The sequence below is a fragment of the Syngnathus acus genome, chromosome 6 (genome assembly GCF_901709675.1).
Source record: "Syngnathus acus chromosome 6, fSynAcu1.2, whole genome shotgun sequence".
NCBI lineage: Eukaryota > Metazoa > Chordata > Actinopteri > Syngnathiformes > Syngnathidae > Syngnathus > Syngnathus acus.
In genome coordinates, this window is record NC_051092.1 from 15351300 (window position 1) to 15370721 (window position 19422).

Sequence of the window (19422 nt, forward strand, 5' to 3'; positions counted from 1 at the left end):
CCCTGACGTCAGCCTCGTCGTTATTCCACAGATCTACTATATAACTATATTGTAGCGTTAACAAAGTTCTAGGAAAGACGTGGGTTTGGTAAACGGCTCTTTATTTAACAAAACAAACTTACAGGCGTGTGGCGGCGTGGACTTCCAGCCACGGAGGTGGAAGATAGATCCATGGAATAAGACCGGGCGTGCGTAAAAGCCATGACCGAGGCCAATCCACCGTCCCCGGACAGCCACCCGGCCGAGCGCCGGCCCCCGACTTCTATCCACGGAGGTGAAAGAGACCTCCGTAGAGTAGGACCGGGCGTGCGTAAAAGCCATGTCCGAGCCCCATCCACCGTCCCTGGACAGCCACCCGGCCGAGCGCCGGCCCCCGACTTCAATCCACGGAAGTGAAAGAGAGCTCCGTCGAGTCAATCTTTGTCCTTTATGTAAACAACCGCCGCGCTGCTGACGCGACGTCGCGCTGCTGACGCGCGACCACGACGTCGTGCTGCTGGCGCGTCGTGCTGCTGGCGCGACGTCGCGCCAGCAGCGCGGCGGTTGTTTACATAAAGGACAAAGATTGACTCGACGGAGCTGCTGCTGACGCGACGTCGCGCTGCTGACGTCACTTGAAATTCAAATTACAGTAATCCCTTGCTACATTGCGGTTCGTTTATCACGGTTTCACTTTTTTTTTCTTTTTTTTTTTTTTTTTTACATTTTTGAAAAAAAACACATAAGTCGCTCCTTATTATAAGTCGCCCCCCCCACCCAAACTATGAAAAAACCCACGACTTATAGTCCGAAGATTACGGTACTAACCACTGTCACCTGCCTCTTGTTACCTGTCGTGTATTTAAGTCCTGTCTGCGTGTCACGCCCCTGTTGGATTGTTCTTGTCTCTTTGTCTGTTCGGTTTCTTTGTCTTTGTCGCTCTGTTTCAGCTAGTTTAGTCTCTATGTCTGCAAGTCATGTCATCATGCACGTTCATGTTAGTTTGTTCCCCTCATCCTCCGTTCCAACTCCGTTTTCCCTTAATAAACCCTGGTCCAAGCTGCATTTGGTCACCCTGCTCCATTCCCGCACGTGACACCTATAGCTTCCAATGAGAGTCTGGATTCTGGTTGAATGTATTTTGACCAGTCTTCTTTACAAAACATCTCCAGTTACGGGTATTTAAGGTGGCCAGTTGCAAGTTGTTCTTCTCTTTAAATCTTCTCTGAAGAGTGGCAACATGGGAGCCTCAAAACAACTGACAAATGACCTGAAAACAAAGATTGTTCAACCTCGTAATTTAGGGGAAGGATACAAAAAGCTAGCCCAGAGATTTCAGCTGTCAGTTTGCACTGTGAGGAACATAGTGAGGAAATGGAAGACCATAGGCACAGTTCTAGTTAAGGCCCGGAGTGGCAGGCCAAGAAAAATCTCAGATAAGCAGAGGCGATGGATGGTGAGAACAGTCAAAGTCAACCCACAGAGCAGCTCCAAAGACCTACAACATGATCTTCATGCAGATGGTGACACTGCATTGTTTAACTATTCAGTCAGTGCATTTTGTACAAGGAGATGCTGTATGGGAGAATAATGCGGCCGAAGCCTTTTCTGTGCACATGCCACAAACAGAGTCGTTTGAGGTATGCTAAAGCAGGGGTCCCCAACCACCGGTCCACGGACCATTACCGGTCCGTGGGTCACTTGGTATCGGGCCGCCAAGCCGCACAGAAAAAAACAAATATTTGTATCGACGATCAATTAATTCAGGTCAAGACGCTCGTCCTGGTCACGTGACATGTTTCCCCAGTCGAGCCCGCAAAGCTAGCAAAATTTAGTATGAATTTATTTTGAAAAATATTTTAAAAAATTGGCGGTTCTCTCCCAATTACATCCATGGGTTCAGGTCAAGACGCTTGTCTCGATCACGTGACATGTCACCTCAGTCGAGCCCACGAAGCAAGCAAATATGAGCAAGAAACAGAGATGTTTGGAAAGCTTCTTCGGAAAGGGAAAAAAGCCCAATGAGGAGACGGAAGAAGAAGAGGCTACGACTTCTAAGAAAAGAAAAGCTGCATTTAAATGAAAATTTCTGGAGTCGTACTTAAAATATGGATTTATCGCCACAGGTGACTCTGGCGTGCCGAGCCCATTCTGCATAATATGTGGCGACAGGCTAGCTAACGAGGCAATGAAGCCTTCAAAACTGCTTCGGCACATGGAGACCAAGCATCCTGCATGAAAAGACAAACCTTAACCACTTCGGGTGTCATTGTCTCCGATTACGCCTAGATGGGACCGGCTCGTTTCTGAGAAACAAGCTCAGTGCTCCCACTAATTCAACGTAATGGTGAGTTTTATTTTTATCTCGTTTATACTTGTTTTTATGCCAGTCGTATCATTTTATTTCATTGTATTTATATATTTATTATAAATGTATTATTTATTTATATAAATGAATTATTTATTTATATAAAAGCCGGTCCGCGAAAATATTTCTGACACGTAACCGGTTCGTGGCACAAAAAAGGTTGGGGACCACTGTGCTAAAGTACATTTGGACAAGCCAGCTTAATCTTGGAATAAGGTGCTGTGGACTGATGAAACTAAAATTTAGTTAATTGGACATAACAAGGGGCGGTATGCATGGAGGAAGAACACAGCATTCCAGGACAAACACTTGCTACACCCAGTCAAATTTGGTGGTGGTTCCATCATACTGTGGGGCTGTGTGGCCAGTGTATGTACTGGCAATCTTGTTAAAGTTGAAGGTCGCATGGATTCAAATCAGTATCAGCAGATTCTTGCAAACAATGTTCAAGAATCAGTGACAAAGTTGAAGTTGCACAGGGGTTGGACTTGGATATCTCAACAAGACAACGACACCAAACACTGCTCAAATTCTACTAAGGCATTCATCCGGAGAAACAAGTACAACGTTCTGGAATGGCCATCTCAGTCCCCAGACCTGAATATTATTGAAAATCCGTGGTGTGATTTAAAGCGGGCTGTCCATGTTCGGAAACCATCAAACCTGACTGAACTGAAGATATTTTGTCAAGAAGAATGGTCAAAAATACCTTCAACACTTTCTGTAAAACATACAAACTTCATTTCACTTCTCAAATATCACTGTTTTTGTCTGCTATATGATATACACTACCGTTCAAAAGTTTGGGGTCACAAAATTGTTTGGGTGACCCCAAACCTTTGAACGGTAGTGTATATATTTATTTATATAATTATTTATAGACTATATATATAATCTTCTGTGTAAAAAATCTTATAATATATATATGTATACTTATATTCATAGATTTTTTATAATCTTATACAAATATAAGATATAATTTATAATATTTAATTCATAATATTTTATTATAATAATATTTACACTACCGTTCAAAAGTTTGGGGTCACCCAAACAATTTTGTGACCCCAAACCTTTGAACGGTAGTGTATTTAACTGAAATTGCTGATCCGAACAACCAATGATTTATAAAGGAAAATCTTGAAAATGATCAGGGGTGCCCCAACTTTTGCATATGACTGTATATCAACCAATAAATCAAACCAAAGCCAAACAGCATTCATGTACGCTACAGTAACAATATATATTTCCAGTAAAAGAAAATACATCGAACTTATTTAGCGCTCTTTCTGACACTCGAAGACGCTTAACAATTGTACTCAAAGCGCTCACACACCCATTCACACCCTGGTGGTGGTAAGCTACGTGTGTAGCCACAGCTGCCCTGAGGCAGACTGACAGAGGCGTGACTGCCAGTGTACGCCTCCGGCCCCTCTGACCCAGTGTGCACCCAGTCTGAGTGACACTGGAGGCAAGTTGTGTGAAGTGTCTTGCCCAAGGACAAAACGACACGTGACTCAGATCTGCTCTACTGCCCGAATCATGGCCACCACAATCATTCAGGTCACACAGAAGAGTCACGTGTTCCATATAATTGTATAATCATGTGTCTTGATCGTTGCGGTAATGAGTAAAATAGGAGTTGGTGGAAGTCGTAGTATTAGTAGGACAAGAAGAAGGAAGAGGAGCGGCAAAAGTAGTACCTGAGTAGTATGATAAAGAAGTCGTATGCCTCCATGGGACACTAAATTGTCTCTGCCCAGAGCACTGCGTGCAATTTTACAAAAGCAATGCAGCAGTGCCTGGAGGATGTCAGTGGCAGAGTGATTAGTGTCCTTACTGTGCCAGTCATCATACAGCAGTAAGAGACCAGACACATAACCCTTGGTCACTGCTGAGCAGATGTTATCTTCTGTTGAAAACAGGAACAGTGAAACAGGACAAACTCAGAAAATGTCAGCATGTTTTCCAGCTATAGTTTGCATCTGACAGTATAATGCTCAAATGTAGTTTATGTACTTAAGAACATCCACTGTTGCAGTAAAAATTATAACAGTGAAAATGGTAGCTTGTGTGGATGTTTCTCTTTGGATTTTAGTGTTTTGTTTTTTTAACAACTGTTCTTCTTGCTGATTTAATTTAATCTGATTTTACTCTACGTTTACATCAAGGTAATTGGATTTCAACATATTTTTGTCTGTTTTTGGAAGCTACTCAACTTTCTAGGTATTAAATCGTTCATTTTACTTACTAATTTTTGATCGTCGTATTGGCCCACGATTTTGTTGGCTACCGGGGTGGAGGGGCCTTATGTGATACATTCTTGTTAAGTTTGGTTTGTGAAAAATACAAAAACATTTTAATTGGGGTTTCGGCCCCTGCTACAACGGTCCGAGGCCCGGCATTTTATCTATCTGAGTCTGAACGATCATCTATTTTGAAACCAGATTCTCTCCTACACCACTTGTTGGCACAATTTTATGAGGATGCTGCGAGTAAAATTGCGTAGGAGTACACAATGTATATATTATATTATATTGTGGTGTTTGCATACAGAATTCCCCCATGGAACTAAGAGTTGAACAGTGTGTTGGGAACGTGGTGTTTGTGGTAATGCACTTCCATTGTTCTTCCTATTCCTCGTTTTACGAGTATGTACACTACCGTTCAAAAGTTTGGGGTCACAAAATTGTTTGGGTGACCCCAAACTTTTGAACGGTAGTGTATATATTTATTTAGATAATTATTTATAGATTATATATATAATCTTCTGTGTAAAAAATCTTATAATATATATGTATACTTATATTCATAGATTTTTTTATAATCTTGTACAAATATAAAATATAATTTATAATATTTAATTCATAATATTTTATTATAATAATATTTACACTACCGTTCAAAAGTTTGGGGTCACCCAAACAATTTTGTGACCCCAAACCTTTGAACGGTAGTGTACAGCAAAGTCTTTTGCGACAGACCTCCTGCATCTCCTTTCCTCCGACACCACAATACCATTGTATTTATGCCGGTTGTATCATTTTATTTTGTTGTATTTATCCGCCACACCTTAAAAACCATCCATCCATCGATCTTCTACCACTTATCTGGGGTTGGGTCGCGGGGGCAGCAGCTTTAGGAGGGACGCTCAGACTTGCTTCTCCGCAGCCACTTTGTCCAGGTCATCCCGGGGGATCCCAAGGCGTTCCCAGGCCAGCCGAGAGACATAGTCTCTCCAGCGTGTCCTGGGTTGTCCACAGGGTCTCCTGCCGGTGGGACATGCCTGGAACACCTAGCCGGGGAGGCGTTCAAGAGGCATCCTGATGAGATGCACAAGCCACCTCATCTGGCTCCTCTCAATGTGGAGGCACAGCGGCTCGACTCCGAGTCCCTCATGGATGACCGAGCTTCTCACCCTATCGCTAAGGGAGAGCCCGGACACCTTGCGGAGGAAACTCATTTTGGCCGCTTGTATCAGGGTTCTTGTTCTTTCTGTCACGACCCATAGCTCGTGACCATAGGTAAGGGTAGGAGCGTAGATCGACCGGTAAATCGAGAGCTTCGCCTTTCGGCTCAGCTCTCTCTTCACTACGACGGACCTGTACAGAGTCCGCATCACAGCAGATGCTGCACCGATCCACCTGTCGGTCTCACGCTCAATCCTGCCCTCGCTTGTGAACAAGACCCCAATATACTTGAACTCCTCCACTTGGGGCAGGATCTCATCCCGGAGAGGGCATTCCACTTTTCCGACTGATGACCATGGTCTCAGATTTGGAGGTGCTGAGTTTCTTCCCGACCGCTTCACACTCGGCTGCAAACCGCTCCAGCGATAGCTGGAGATCATGGCTTGAAGAAGCCAACAGCACCACATTGTCTGCAAAAAAACAGAGTTGCAATGCTGAGGTCACCAAACTGGACACCTTCAAGGCCTCGGCTGCGCCTAGAAATTCTGTCCATAAAAGTTATGAACAGAATAGGTGACAAAGGGCAGCCTTGGCGGAGTCCAACCCTCACTGGGAACGAATCCGACTTACTGCCGGAAATGCGGACCAAACTCTGGCATCGATGATACAGGGACCGAACCGCCCTTATCAGTTGGCTCGGCACCCCGTACTCCCGAAGCACCTTCCACAGAACTTCCCGAGGGACACGGTCGAATGCCTTCTCCAAGTCCACAAAACACATGTGGACTGGTTGAGCGAACTTCCATGCACCCTTGAGGATCCTGCCGAGGGTATAGAACTGGTTCACTGTTCCACAGTCAGGACGAAAACCACACTGCTCCTCCTGAATCCGAGGTTCGATCTCCCGACGGACCCTCCTCTCCAGCACCCCTGAATAGACCTTACCAGGGAGGCTGAGGTGTGTGATTTCTCTGTAGTTGGAATACACCCTCCGGTTCCCCTTCTTAAAGAGGGGAACCACCACCCCAGTCTACCAATCCAGAGGCACTGTCCCTGATGTCCACGCAATTTTGTAGAGGCGTGTCAGCCAGGACAGCCCCGCAACATCTAGAGCAGGAGTCACCAACTCCGGTCCTCAAGGGCGCCAATCCAGCCTGTTTTAGGTGCAGCCCTGCAACAACACACCTGATTCAAATGATCAGCTCATCAGCAAGCTCTATTAAGGCTGATAGCGATCCTGATTATTTGAATCAGGTGTGTTGCAGGGGGGATACATCTAAAACAGGCTGGATTGGCGCCCTTGAGGACCGGAGTTGGTGACCCCTGATCTAGAGCCTTTAAGAACTCCGGGCGAATCTCATCCGCCTTGCCCTCGAGGAGCTTTTTAACTACCTCGGCGACTTCGACCCCAGAGATCTGAGAGTCCACTTCAGATTCTCCAGGCCCTGCTTCCACAATGGAATTGAGGAGGTCTTTGAAGTATTCTCCCCACCGACTCACAATGTCTCGAGTCGAGGTCAGCAGCACACCGTCCCCACTGTAAACAGTGTTAACGATGCACTGCTTCCCCCTTTTATTCTAAAGTCATTTTATACAATATAGATGGTTCTAGAATGTGATGTTGGCCAATACCACAGTACCTTGTGTCACTGAAACTGGGCCCCTATGACCAAATAAGACCATTTGCACATCCTGTATTATTTAACCATGCAATGAAGTACACCAAAAGAAAACATGTTGACTAAAGCCAATTGTTGTGGAGACAATGACCATATATAAATCATGTTAAGTCTTACTGTTAGATGGTAAATGGCTGGACAAACTTACTTGAGGAAAGCAGAGCAGCGAATGCAATAATGGATGCCCTGTAAAACAGAAATAATCAAGTCTGACTCACAAAAAAGTAACAAAACAGAATTTTGAAATTATTTATTATTGCATCCATCTTGCTATCCATTCTCTACTGCTTATCTCATGGTTCGGTTGCGGGGGCAGCAGCTTTGGCGGGGAAGTCCAGACTTCCCTTTCCAAGGCATTTATTACAACTCTTCCAGGGGGATCCAGAGGAATTCCCAGTGAGACAGCCTCTCCAGTGTATCCAGGGGTCGCCCTTAGGTTGCTAATGGCGGAAAACGCCCGGAAATCCTCATCAGGGAGGCATCCTAACCAGACGCACTCGCCACCTCATCTGGTTCCTTTCAACATGGAGGAGCGGCGGCTCCACTCAGTCCCTCCCGGATGACTGAGCTTCTCAATCTCTCTCTCTGTGGAAGAAACCCATTTTGGGCACTTGTAACTGGGACCTTGTTCTTTCTGTCCAGCTCATAACCATTGGCTCATATCCTTCACCATGACAGATCAATGTAGTCCACATCATATACGCTGCACCAATTCGCTTGTTAATCTCTTCCATCCTGCCCTCACTCATGAACAAGACCTTCCTCTTGGAACAGGATCTCATCCTTAACCCAGATAGGGTACTCCCTTTTCAGACTAAGGACCATGGTCTGAGATTTGGAGGGGATGATTTTCATCCCAACTGCTTCATACTTGGCTGAGAATTGCTCCAGTGAGAGTTGGAGATTACGCCTTGAAAAAGGACATGCCTGTAGTACCACATAAAAAAGCAGAGATGCAACACTGAGACCACCAAACCAGACCTCCTCAATGCCTGGGCTGCAAATAGAAAATCTGTCCATGAAAGGTATGCGCAGAATTACTGACAAAGGGCAGCCTTGGCAGAGTTTAATCCTCACTGGAAACAAACCCAATTTACTGTCTGCAATCTGAACCAAACTCTTTTTGGTTGTACAGGGACCGAACAGCCTGCTGAATAGCCCTTACCAGGGTGGCTGAGCAATGTGATCCCCTATAGTTGCAACACACTCTCCAGTCCCCTTTCTTAAAAAAGGGGAACACTATCCTGGTCTGCACTATCCCCCATGTCCACCTGATGTAGAAGCGTGTGATCAAGGACGATCTTTAGAAATTCCAAGCAGATCTTATCCACCCCACGGGCTTTGCTCTCACGGTGCTTTATTTCCTATGTCGGTGAGGAGACCCCACCTCACAGTCACCACTTCACAGTCCCCAGACTGTTTCCTCAAGGGAAGACATTTTAGTAAAATCGAGTTCTTCCCACCGAGTCACAATGTCTCGAATAGTGGTCAGCAGCTCCTCTTCTCCAATCTACATAGTGTCAATGGGTCACTGCTTTCACTTCCTAAGATGCCAGATGATGGACCAGAATTTCCTTAAACTAATCCGGAGGTCATTTTTCAGAGTCTCATAAAACTCATCTGATGCCCACATTTTTTTCCTGATGACTGCCAAAGCTGTGTTATAATTGGTCAGTTGTTACCTGTCAGCTGCCCCCGGAGACCCACAAACCGAAAAGGCCCAATAGTACTCCTTTTTCAGCTTGACAGCATCCATTACCACTCCTGTGCACCAGCAGGGTGGGGTTGGTCAGTTGCCTCAACAATGGAGGCGCGGAAATGGTCCACTCAGACTCAATGTCTTCTGCCTTGCCTGGAAAGTGGGTGAAATTCTTCCCGAGGTCGCAGTTGAAGCTTTTTGTGGCAGGGGATTCTACCAGACATTCCCAGCAAATTTCTGTGAATATGCTGGAAATAGAGTGGACATTAGGTGACCTAGCAGCTGTAACACACATTCCCCTGAATATATTTATTACGGAATGCAGCACCAGAATGACTATTCATTTTTTATTATCAACTAATCATGAATTGAGATTCACCGTGGAGTTTTCAAGAAGCAGAGCCCAAGGTATTTCTGAAAGCATCATAGTGTGTTATGCTACAATTAGTTAGAAATAGAATGTATCACTCGAGTCCAGGCAGTAGAGAATGTATGCAAGTGTTCATTTAGTACATACTTAATTGTTTGCCGATTCTTGATGGTATAGTGAGGGATAAGGTTGTAGACGACATCCAGCCCTTGGTTTGATCCAATATGTTTTGATGTGGAAACTGTAACACATGAAAAGATACAAATGAAAAAGGTACTAATATACAAAAAAAGTCTCATGATCCCCCAGTGCTGCTTAGAAGTATTTTTTTAATCCGTCTGTTTTGCTGTTGCTAATAGCTCTCCCCAAGAGCTCACCATAATGCCTAATTCACCTGTCTATAATTCAGTTGAACACAGCTGTCATGTGTGCTCCATGTTTTCCACACCAAAAAGACACTTGAGTTATTCACCCTCTCTTCTCTATCATTTGTTCCAAGGATTATGCTCTATGCTTGTTCCATTTTGGATTCAACTTCCATTAATTTCAGATTTAAAGTTTTTCACAAATGTTGGACAAATTGAGGAAATTCTTACAATATAAATGTATCCATCCATACAGGCTAATCCAGCTATTCCAGACTTTTCAACACACTTAACTGCTTCAACACGCCGACAGTCTTCTCGCCTTGTTGCCATCACATACACCCTTGACCTCATAAATTCAAACAAGCCCATTTGGATAGGAAATGAAGACACTGCGCTAAAAAACTGACACACAATGTGACTTAAATTGAAGCATCATATGAAAGTAATGGAAACGAGTGCCAATAATTCTAAATAAATTATATACACGACTATGCATACAATAATTGGGACTGCATCTGTTCTTAGCTTCTTACCAACTCTTACAATTTGCATTTAAATAAGGTACCTGTGACTTCAGGAATGCCCTTTGAATATGAAACAATCCATGGAAACGGCAGTTCTATCATCTTTATTCTTTAATGCTTCCTTTATTAACATTAATGACCAGAAGACTAAAAATTCTCAGTTTGACTATTTGATGGATGTCAAGAAGATCGGTACACAGCTGTGGAACCGTTCATGGGTGCTGAAGAAAGTCTAATGGGTCCAAAATTATCTCTGTCCTTATACTCTACTGGTCTCACTTACGCAGGTGTGTGGTATAACCTAACCATCTGTTGGCGTTTCCTGATGTGTGACTCCACAGTCTTAACTATACTAGTCACACCTAGGCAGGAGTTTCCTGATGTGTGACTCCACAGTCTTAACTGGTTTAAACTGGTAAGTGTGCCAAATGGTACCATAAATAAGGAAAGGACAATCTGAGTCCAGTTAGAGATGGTCACAGGTCACTAGCTCAAGTCACAGTTGTGCTTGACAAAATGGTCGAAATAACAAGGGGCCACTTAACTCAGTGGTTCTCAAATGGGGGTACGCGAGATATTATATACCGGTATTTAAAAAAAAAAAAAACAGTAAGCCTGATTGTCTTGAGAATTAGTTATAAAAAGTTTGATGAAATACAAATGTATGTTTTATATTCAGTATTCAATTTTAACCCTTAATAAACGGACTCTCCACAAACCAATAGCAGTCACCTGCGGTTGCCTTGATGACGCACTGTAACATGGAGATGTGGCTAAAGCGTAGCAGCGATGCTGCTGTTGAAAACACGGAGAAACAAGTAAAAATGAAGGCAAAACCAGAGCCGACGAAGTACCGACAGTACATGGAAGACTATTGTTTGATGGGATTTACGTCCACAAGTTGTAACCCACCCAAAGCGCTGTGCTTTTTTTGCGGGGAAAAATTAGCCAACGCGAGCATGAAACAGGTGTTGTGCTTGATTTGGTTCCCCCGTGAGATTTTGTTCCCCCTGCCGCGGGAGCGCGCACGCCTTGTTTGGAAAGCGAAAAACCGATGTCGTACGGCGTCGTATGGCGTCAGCACTATGTTGTTTTCAATAAAAACATGAAGAACTCACGTTTGCCCTCAGTCAATTTTAATTTTTAGAAAGGATTATTCTCATTTGATGTCTTTAAATTCATCCGCGTTCTGCCATTGAAGCGGGGTGCATTCAAAGACCAGTCGTACAGACGGAACACTCATTCACTTCACCAAAAAGCAACAATATAATTACGTGAGCTCTTTGCATAAACCTCGATGTAAAGAAACTCCTCTTTTTGGGTACCGTTACATGCTACAAGGAGTATATATTACAAAGGAGACTTTCTACTTAATTGTGATCATCATTCATCCATCCATCCATTTTATTACTCAGGTGTTTTCAAAGCAAATTAATATTGTTGCATCTATTAATTTTCTTTAAAATGACAGCGCAATATAATTAAAAGCTGACACTATAGCAATGTCAAACGTGTTCATTTAAGAAAAAGCCACACGTTTTGTGATCAAATCTTTCATAACGAGAATGGCTGCCCCGTGAGTGAATCACTCACTGAGTGATTCGCATTTCCAGTTCACCGCGAGAACGCATCAGTGAGGGAACGAATCCTGGCTTTCCCGTTCGCGAACGAGTCAATGAGTGAACTCCCTTCCTGTGCATCAATGGATCAGTCAGTGAATATGTTGCGTCTCCTGGCGTGAACTATGTAAGACAGAATGTAGATTTACGATTTACTTATAGTAGGTTTTAAATAACGTGTATGCATATATATATGCTTAAATGTTGTTATTCAATATATCGACTGCAGTTTCACATTAGATTGCTGGTTTGAGATGTACTTTTATTATTATTACTATTATTATTATTATTTTAATAAACATTTATGTTATAACTTGTCTGGTGTTTTATTCCTTGTTTTTATATTCGCCAATCAAAACATAAAAATCAGACATTTGGTTAACTGCTTTATATGACAATATGTATATGTGTTTTACGTTGTTAGATGAGTTGGTATCCCCAAAATTAACAAATGTCGGCATAACGTTTTTTTTTTAACCTTTTATTCAAACACAAACACATTCGATATAATAACACCATCAACTACAATCCAACAAATACAAAATTAAAACATCAATGTCGGCATAAAGTGTGTTGGCTGGCAATGGCAGAGCGGCAATGCTGTCTGTCACTCACTCGTGAATCTTCGCGAACGCCCAATCAGCAGCGCCAGCGAGCGTTAGATGGAGGAGGGACTTTACGAGTCAGTGACGTAATTTCTCGTTCACGAACGAGTCAGTGACGCAACTTCCCGTTCACGACCGGGTGAGAGACTGCTGCCAACGGATCAGTGTGTAAGTGTTGTATTAAGAAATGTGTTAATTACCTGAGCCAATTATTATTATATATAATAATTTGGGGGGGAGGGGGGTTGTATTGTTTGATGTATATGGGTTATTTCCACTGGATGTGATTAAAAAAAAAAAAAAAAAAAGCCGTATCAGTGTGTGTGCGTGTGTGTGTGGGGGGGGGGGGGGGGGATTCATTGAACGATTCGTTTGAACGAATCTTTTGAGTGAACTGATTCTAAAGATCCAGTTCACCTAAAATAACTGTAATGCACATCACTAGTGCGAAAGGGCTCATTGCGCGGATTAAAAAGGAAAATCCCGACATTAAGTGGACTCACTGTGTGATTCACAGGGAAGCGTTGGCGTCCAAGAAAATGAGCCCCGTGTTGCATGATGTTTTGAACGACAGCATCAAAGTGATCAACTTCATCAAGTCAAGGCCAAGGAGGACTTCACCTGCTTTCCTCAGGTGGATGCTTTTCTCTCCAATGAAGATGTGGAGACAGCTCCAGTGAAGTTAGTCATAGTGGGACATTTGGCTAACTTGATAAAGGGCTTTCATTACTACTTTGCTGACATGGAGGAGAAATCTGCACAGCTGGATTGGGTGAGAAACCCATTTCTCTTGTCTGAAGCAAAGAGAAGCAAGCTTCCTGTCACTCACCAGGAAAAACTGATGGAAGTGGCTATTTGCGTGTATATACAGTGCCTTGCGAAAGTATTCGGCCCCCTTGAACCTTTCAACATTTCGCCACATTTCAGGCTTCAAACATAAAGATATAAAATTTTAATTTTTTGTCAAGAATCAACAACAAGTGGGACACAATCGTGAAGTGGAACGAAATTTATTGGATAATTTAAACTTTTTTAACAAATAAAAAACTGAAAAGTGGGGCGTGCAATATTATTCGGCCCTTTTATTTTCAGTGCAGCAAACTCACTCCAGAAGTTCAGTGAGGATCTTTGAATGATCCAATGTTGTCCTAAATGACTGATGATGATAAATAGAATGGACCTGTGTGTAATCAAGTCTCCGTATAAATGCACCTGCTCTTTGATAGTCTCAGGGTTCTGTTTAAAGCGCAGAGAGAACCATGAAGACAAAGGAACACACCAGGCAGGTCCGAGATACTGTTGTGGAGAAGTTTAAAGCCGGATTTGGATACAAAAAGATTTCCCAAGCTTTAAACATCTCAAGCAGCACTGTGCAAGCAATTATATTGAAATGGAAGGAGTATCAGACCACTGCAAATCTACCAAGACCCGGCCGTCCCTCCAAACTTTCATCTCAAACAAGGAGAAGACTGATCAGAGATGCAGCCAAGAGGCCCATGATCCCTCTGGATGAACTGCAGATAACTACAGCTGAGGTGGGAGAGTCTGTCCATAGGACAACAATCAGTCGTGCACTGCACAAATCTGGCCTTTATGGAAGAGTGGCAAGAAGAAAGCCATTTCTCAAAGATATCCATAAAAAGTCTCGTTTAAAGTTTCCCACAAGCCACCTGGGAGACACACCAAACGTGGAAGAAAGTGCTCTGGTCAGATGAAACCAAAATTGAACTTTTTGGCCACAATGCAAAACGATATGTTTGGCGTAAAAGCAACACAGCTCATCACCCTGAACCAGGGGTGGGCAAACTACGGCCCGCGGGCCACATCCGGCCCACGGGACCGTTTAATCCGGCCCGCCAACCCTGAATTAATTGTATTATTAAACTTTTTTTTTTGTCATTTTGCCTGCAATGACTGCGTTTCCCCAGTAGATGGGGAACCGCTCGCCTGCGCATTTACTACCGGAAGCCGTGTCAGAAAGCTCGGTGCACACTCACAAGTGCGTGTACGTACGTACTCAGTAGTACGGACATGGCGCACTCGCGCTCTATTTGTATCAGTCCCGAATTTAGAGTGTGGGCTGTGACGACAGCATTCTTGTAATTCGCTCGCTGAGCTTTCAGATACAGTTTTACGCTAAAGCCACCCACAAACCTTCCCCTGGAATCCTTCCATTAAAATGAGTGGCCCGAAGAAAAGAAGTGAGTGCCGAATGTTAAAAGAGTGGCCAATTTGGCTCGACGTACGCGACGTGACGTTCAGCCACATCAACCCGTCACAGATCGCGGTAAACGGATCTCTCCTAAGAATTGCCACAACAAATTTTACTCCAGACTATGATGCACTAGCAAAAAAGGGAGACCAACAACACTGTTCCCACTGAAAATGAAGGGGAGGCTCTCAAGTTTGTTGTAAAAAAATGCATTTTGAATATGATTTGTACACATAGCAGGGATTGAAACTAGCGACCATTCTCATTTTCAAACAATGCAGGATGCTCAAGGACATTGATGCACCACCTTTTTGCGACTAATCTTAACCTGTAAAGTTCTTAAGGCTTACTTTAAGGAAGTGTTTCCCGTTTCCTCACCTCTGTTACCAGGTGTTTGTGAGTTAAAACTCTGCTCTGATGTTCAGATACCCCTCACCGTGTTGCCGTTTTGATTACTTTATTTGGATGTATGCTTTCACCGATTCTTCAAGATGATATATTTGGTCAGAATGTTTGCTGTTTGATCTGATCTCATAAGATAAACATTTTTCATTAATCTGACCTGCAGGCACTGAAGTGATGGAGACTGTTATTCATAATAATAGTGTCGTATTTTATGAGAATCACTGATAGCAGTTTTTTAGTGATTTTTTTTTTTAAATGCTGTTAATAAATGCATTTGTTTTCAAAAAACTTGTTTGGAATATCCATGCTTTACTACCTACTAAAGGCCAAAATCTTTTATGCAATGACCTTTACAGGTCGCTTATATTACTTCACACAAACACTACGTCCATCTGCTCCTGGTTCGGCCCTCCGGTCCAAATTTAGAACCCAGTTCGGCCCGCGAGTCAAAAAGTTTGCCCACCCCTGCCCTGAACACACCATCCCCACTGTCAAACATGGTGGTGGCAGCGTCATGGTTTGGGCCTGCTTTTCTTCAGCAGGGACAGGGAAGATGGCTAAAATTGATGGGAAGATGGATGGAGCCAAATACAGGACCATTCTGGAAGAAAATGAGTTGGAGTCTGCAAAAGACCTGAGACTGGGATGGAGATTTATCTTCCAACAGGACAATGATCCAAAACATAAAGCCAAATCTACAATGGAATGGTTCACAAATAGACGTATCCAGGTGTTAGAATGGCCAAGTCAAAGTCCAGACCTGAATCCAATCGAGAATCTGTGGAAAGAGCTGAAGACTGCTGTTCACAAACGCTCTCCATCCAACCTCACTGAGCTCGAGCTGTTTTGCAAGGAAGAATGGGCAAGAATTCCAGTCTCTCGATGTGCAAAACTGATAGAGACATACCCCAAACGACTTGCAGCTGTAATTGCAGCAAAAGGTGGCGCTACAAAGTATTAGCGCAAGGGGGCCGAATAATATTGCACGCCCCACTTTTCAGTATTTTATTTGTTAAAAAAGTTTAAATTATCCAATAAATTTCGTTCCACTTCACGATTGTGTCCCACTTGTTGATTCTTGACAAAAAATTAAAATTTTATATCTTTATGTTTGAAGCCTGAAATGTGGCGAAATGTTGAAAGGTTCAAGGGGGCCGAATACCTTCGCAAGGCACTGTATGTACTGATATGAATGAGACCCAGCATGACAGCTGTTGTTCAAGTCTGTCTCTGTATTCAACTCGCGCCCCTCCCGTCATGATGTCACACAACCCAGCATAACATCTCTAACATCTCCCCTTTCATAGATGGTAACTTATACATGAAGATCAAAGTTAAATTCCAACAACATGTCTCCCCCTCTTGTCTTTACGTATCAGCGAACACTTAAACAACTCCTAATTCACATTTCAAAGAACAGTGTACATATAATTTCTTTTTTTGTTTTTTTTGTTACACATTTGTGTCCATCAACAACCCAATTGACCTTGAGGCCCCACAGTACCCACACAGCTCACAAGTCCAGTCTCTTCGGCACTCTTACAAGCCTGCCACTGGCCGTCCTGCGCCCTGGGACAGGTAGAGGCGATCCATTCTGAGGCTGGTGGACGTCACTCTGCCCCTGCAGTGTGACCTCCTGGGCGACTGTGTCAGTGTCATCATTAGTGTCAATCGCGGTGTCAGGTGGATCCCCGGGTTGGTCAGCTGGTGGGCTGTTGTGCTGCACTCCGTGCTGCCCAGGCATTGCGGCGTTACTCTCCGCAGGTCGCAGATCCACCCTGTTACGGCGGTACAGTGTCCCTTCGACGTCCACCAGGTATGACCTGGGGCCCACCAGCCGTAAGGACACTCCTCTTCGCCACCTGCCCGTCCTGTCCCCAGGCAGGGGCTTCATCCTTATGTCCTGTCCAATACACAACTCAGGCAGATCTCTGGCCGATTTGTCATACCAGAGTTTGGCTGTCTGGTGTTTCACTCGCAGCCTGTCTGGAACCCCCGCCACCACACTCGGCTCCAAAAGTGTGTCAGCAACCGGGAGTGGCGTTCTCAGTCTGCGAGACATCAGTCTCTGCGCGGGGCTGCTCAGCATGCCTTCCGTAGGCGTATTCCTCCACTGCAAGATGGCCAGCCAAGGGTCGGTCCCCGCCCTTGCTGCCCTCTTGCACAGGCTCTTGACAATCTTCACGGCTGACTCAGCCTTCCCATTCGATTTTGGGTACCTGGGGGAGGATTTGACATGGTCAAAGTCCCAGTCTCTCGCAAACCTCCTGAACGTTTCGCAGTCGAACTGGGCACCACAGTCTGTAATTACCCGGTCAGGCTGACCGTGCCGTGCAAACTGGGCCTTGCACCTCAGCACCGTGGTCTCAGCTGAAAGATCTGGGAGCAACTCTATTTCCCAGAAATCCGAATAATGATCAACCATGATCAGAAAGTCCTTGCCAGCCTGCGTGAACAGATCCATGCTGAGGATCTGCCATGGTCGTGTAGGGAGTGCATGGGACATCATCGTCTCCCGCTGCTGTCCGTGTGCATATTCGTTGCAGGCTGAGCACTGGCTCACATAGTCCTTGATCTCACCGTGCATGTTGGGCCAGTATAGCGTGTCTCTGGCCTGTCTGTAACAGGCATCTCCTCCTACATGGCTGGCATGGATGCGTTTCAACATTTCAGCACGCAATGATTTGGGCACTATGACTCGCTGACTCTTGAAAAGCACTCCATCCTGTGCGCTGATCTCGTCCCTGATTGACCAGTATTCTCTGATTGCCAATGGAGTGTCCTCCCGGCGATCTGGCCAACCACGGAGCACTACCTCTTGCAACAGCTGAAGACTCCCATCACCCACTGTATGCAATTTTATCTGCCTCAGCCGCTGGCTGGTGACGTTCAGATGCTCAGCCTGATTTATCTGTTCAGCGTCCACTTGTGCTCTCTGCATGCAGCAAACAGTTTGTTTCGTATATCTCGTGCCAGGCCCCTGCGGTGAAGCCGTGGCCCTACTCAAGGTGTCACTGATGTGCATGTCGGACCCTGGCTTGTACACCACCTTCAGATTGTATCCCTGTAGTGTGAGCAGCATGCTCTGTTGTCGTTTGGGCGCTGAGAGGAGTGGCTTGGTGAAAATGGAGATGAGTGGCTTGTGGTCGGTTTCCGCTGTGATCTCCCCCCGCCCATACAAATAGTAATGAAATCGCTGACACGCGAACACTATGCTCAGACATTCCTTTTCGATTTGTGCATACCGTTTTTTTCCATGTATAATGCGCCCCCATGTATAATACGCACCCTAAAAATGGCATGTTGATGCTGGAAAAAAGCCTGTACCCATGTATAATACGCACCCAAATTTTGACTCCTACTTAAGTCCGTAAACGTAAAATTATTTCAGAAAAAAGATCATCTTTGGGAACAACCCGATGTTATTCTGCCGGTCAGTATCACTGCGCATGCGCTAGCAAACTCGATAGCGAAGAAATGTTTCGGATTTGTGTAGGGTACATTGTGACAGCAAACGAGCAGGTGATCGAGCAAGCGTCTGATACGAGAGCATTGTGTTCGTATGGAGTGTGTTTGAAGTGAACAGCAGAGAAGAAAGCGCATCTGTAATGGCGGCCTCCGTATCATATCCGGATAAAAAAAATAAAAAAAAATAATTAAAAACAATTATTATTTTTTTTTTTTGTACCCATGTATAATGCGCACCCCAGATTTTAGGACAATAAATTAGTTAAATTTTGCGCATTATACATGGAAAAAAACGGTAGTTCCGCTCCGTCTGAGTAAGTGCCCGTGAAGTAAAGCTTACCGGCTGATTCTCCTGCAGTAGGCAACAGCCAAGTCCCTTCTGACTCGCGTCACTCTGTATGGTGACTGGCTTGGTCACATCGTAGTATCGCAGGATCGGGGCCGACGTGACGAGTCGCTTAATCTCCTCGACTGCTGCGTCGTGTTTTGGCCGCCAATGCCATGGGACATCCTTGTCCAACAATCTCCGTAGTGGCTCACACACCTCAGAGAGGCGTGGCATGAACCTTGCGAGGTAGGTCACAAACCCAATGAATCGCTGCACGGCCTTGGCGTCCTCGGGGTGTGGCATGTCCTGGACCGCTCTGATTTTCTCCGGGTCTGCTCTAAGGCCCTCCGCTGATAGGATGTGTCCGTGAAAGTTGACCTCTCTGACC

General features: G+C 44.5%; 1 protein-coding gene across 11 annotated transcripts in view; it reads right to left on the reverse strand.

Moving 5' to 3' along the window:
• The window catches only part of LOC119123986 (cytosolic carboxypeptidase 4), a 96776-nt gene that overhangs the window by 46132 nt on the left and 31222 nt on the right, over positions 1–19422 (reverse strand). For 7 of the 11 annotated variants that reach the window (XM_037253497.1, XM_037253502.1, XM_037253504.1 and 4 more), the window contains 3 exons: positions 9653–9746; positions 7585–7622; positions 4051–4259 (listed from right to left, as the gene is read on the reverse strand). In XM_037253497.1, the coding sequence (XP_037109392.1) occupies positions 4051–4259; positions 7585–7622; positions 9653–9746 (341 nt within the window). Of the gene's footprint in view, positions 1–4050; positions 4260–7584; positions 7623–9652; positions 9747–11129; positions 11350–19422 lie in introns of those variants that run through there. The other 4 variants (XM_037253503.1, XM_037253506.1, XM_037253505.1 and 1 more) reach the window with 4 other exon arrangements.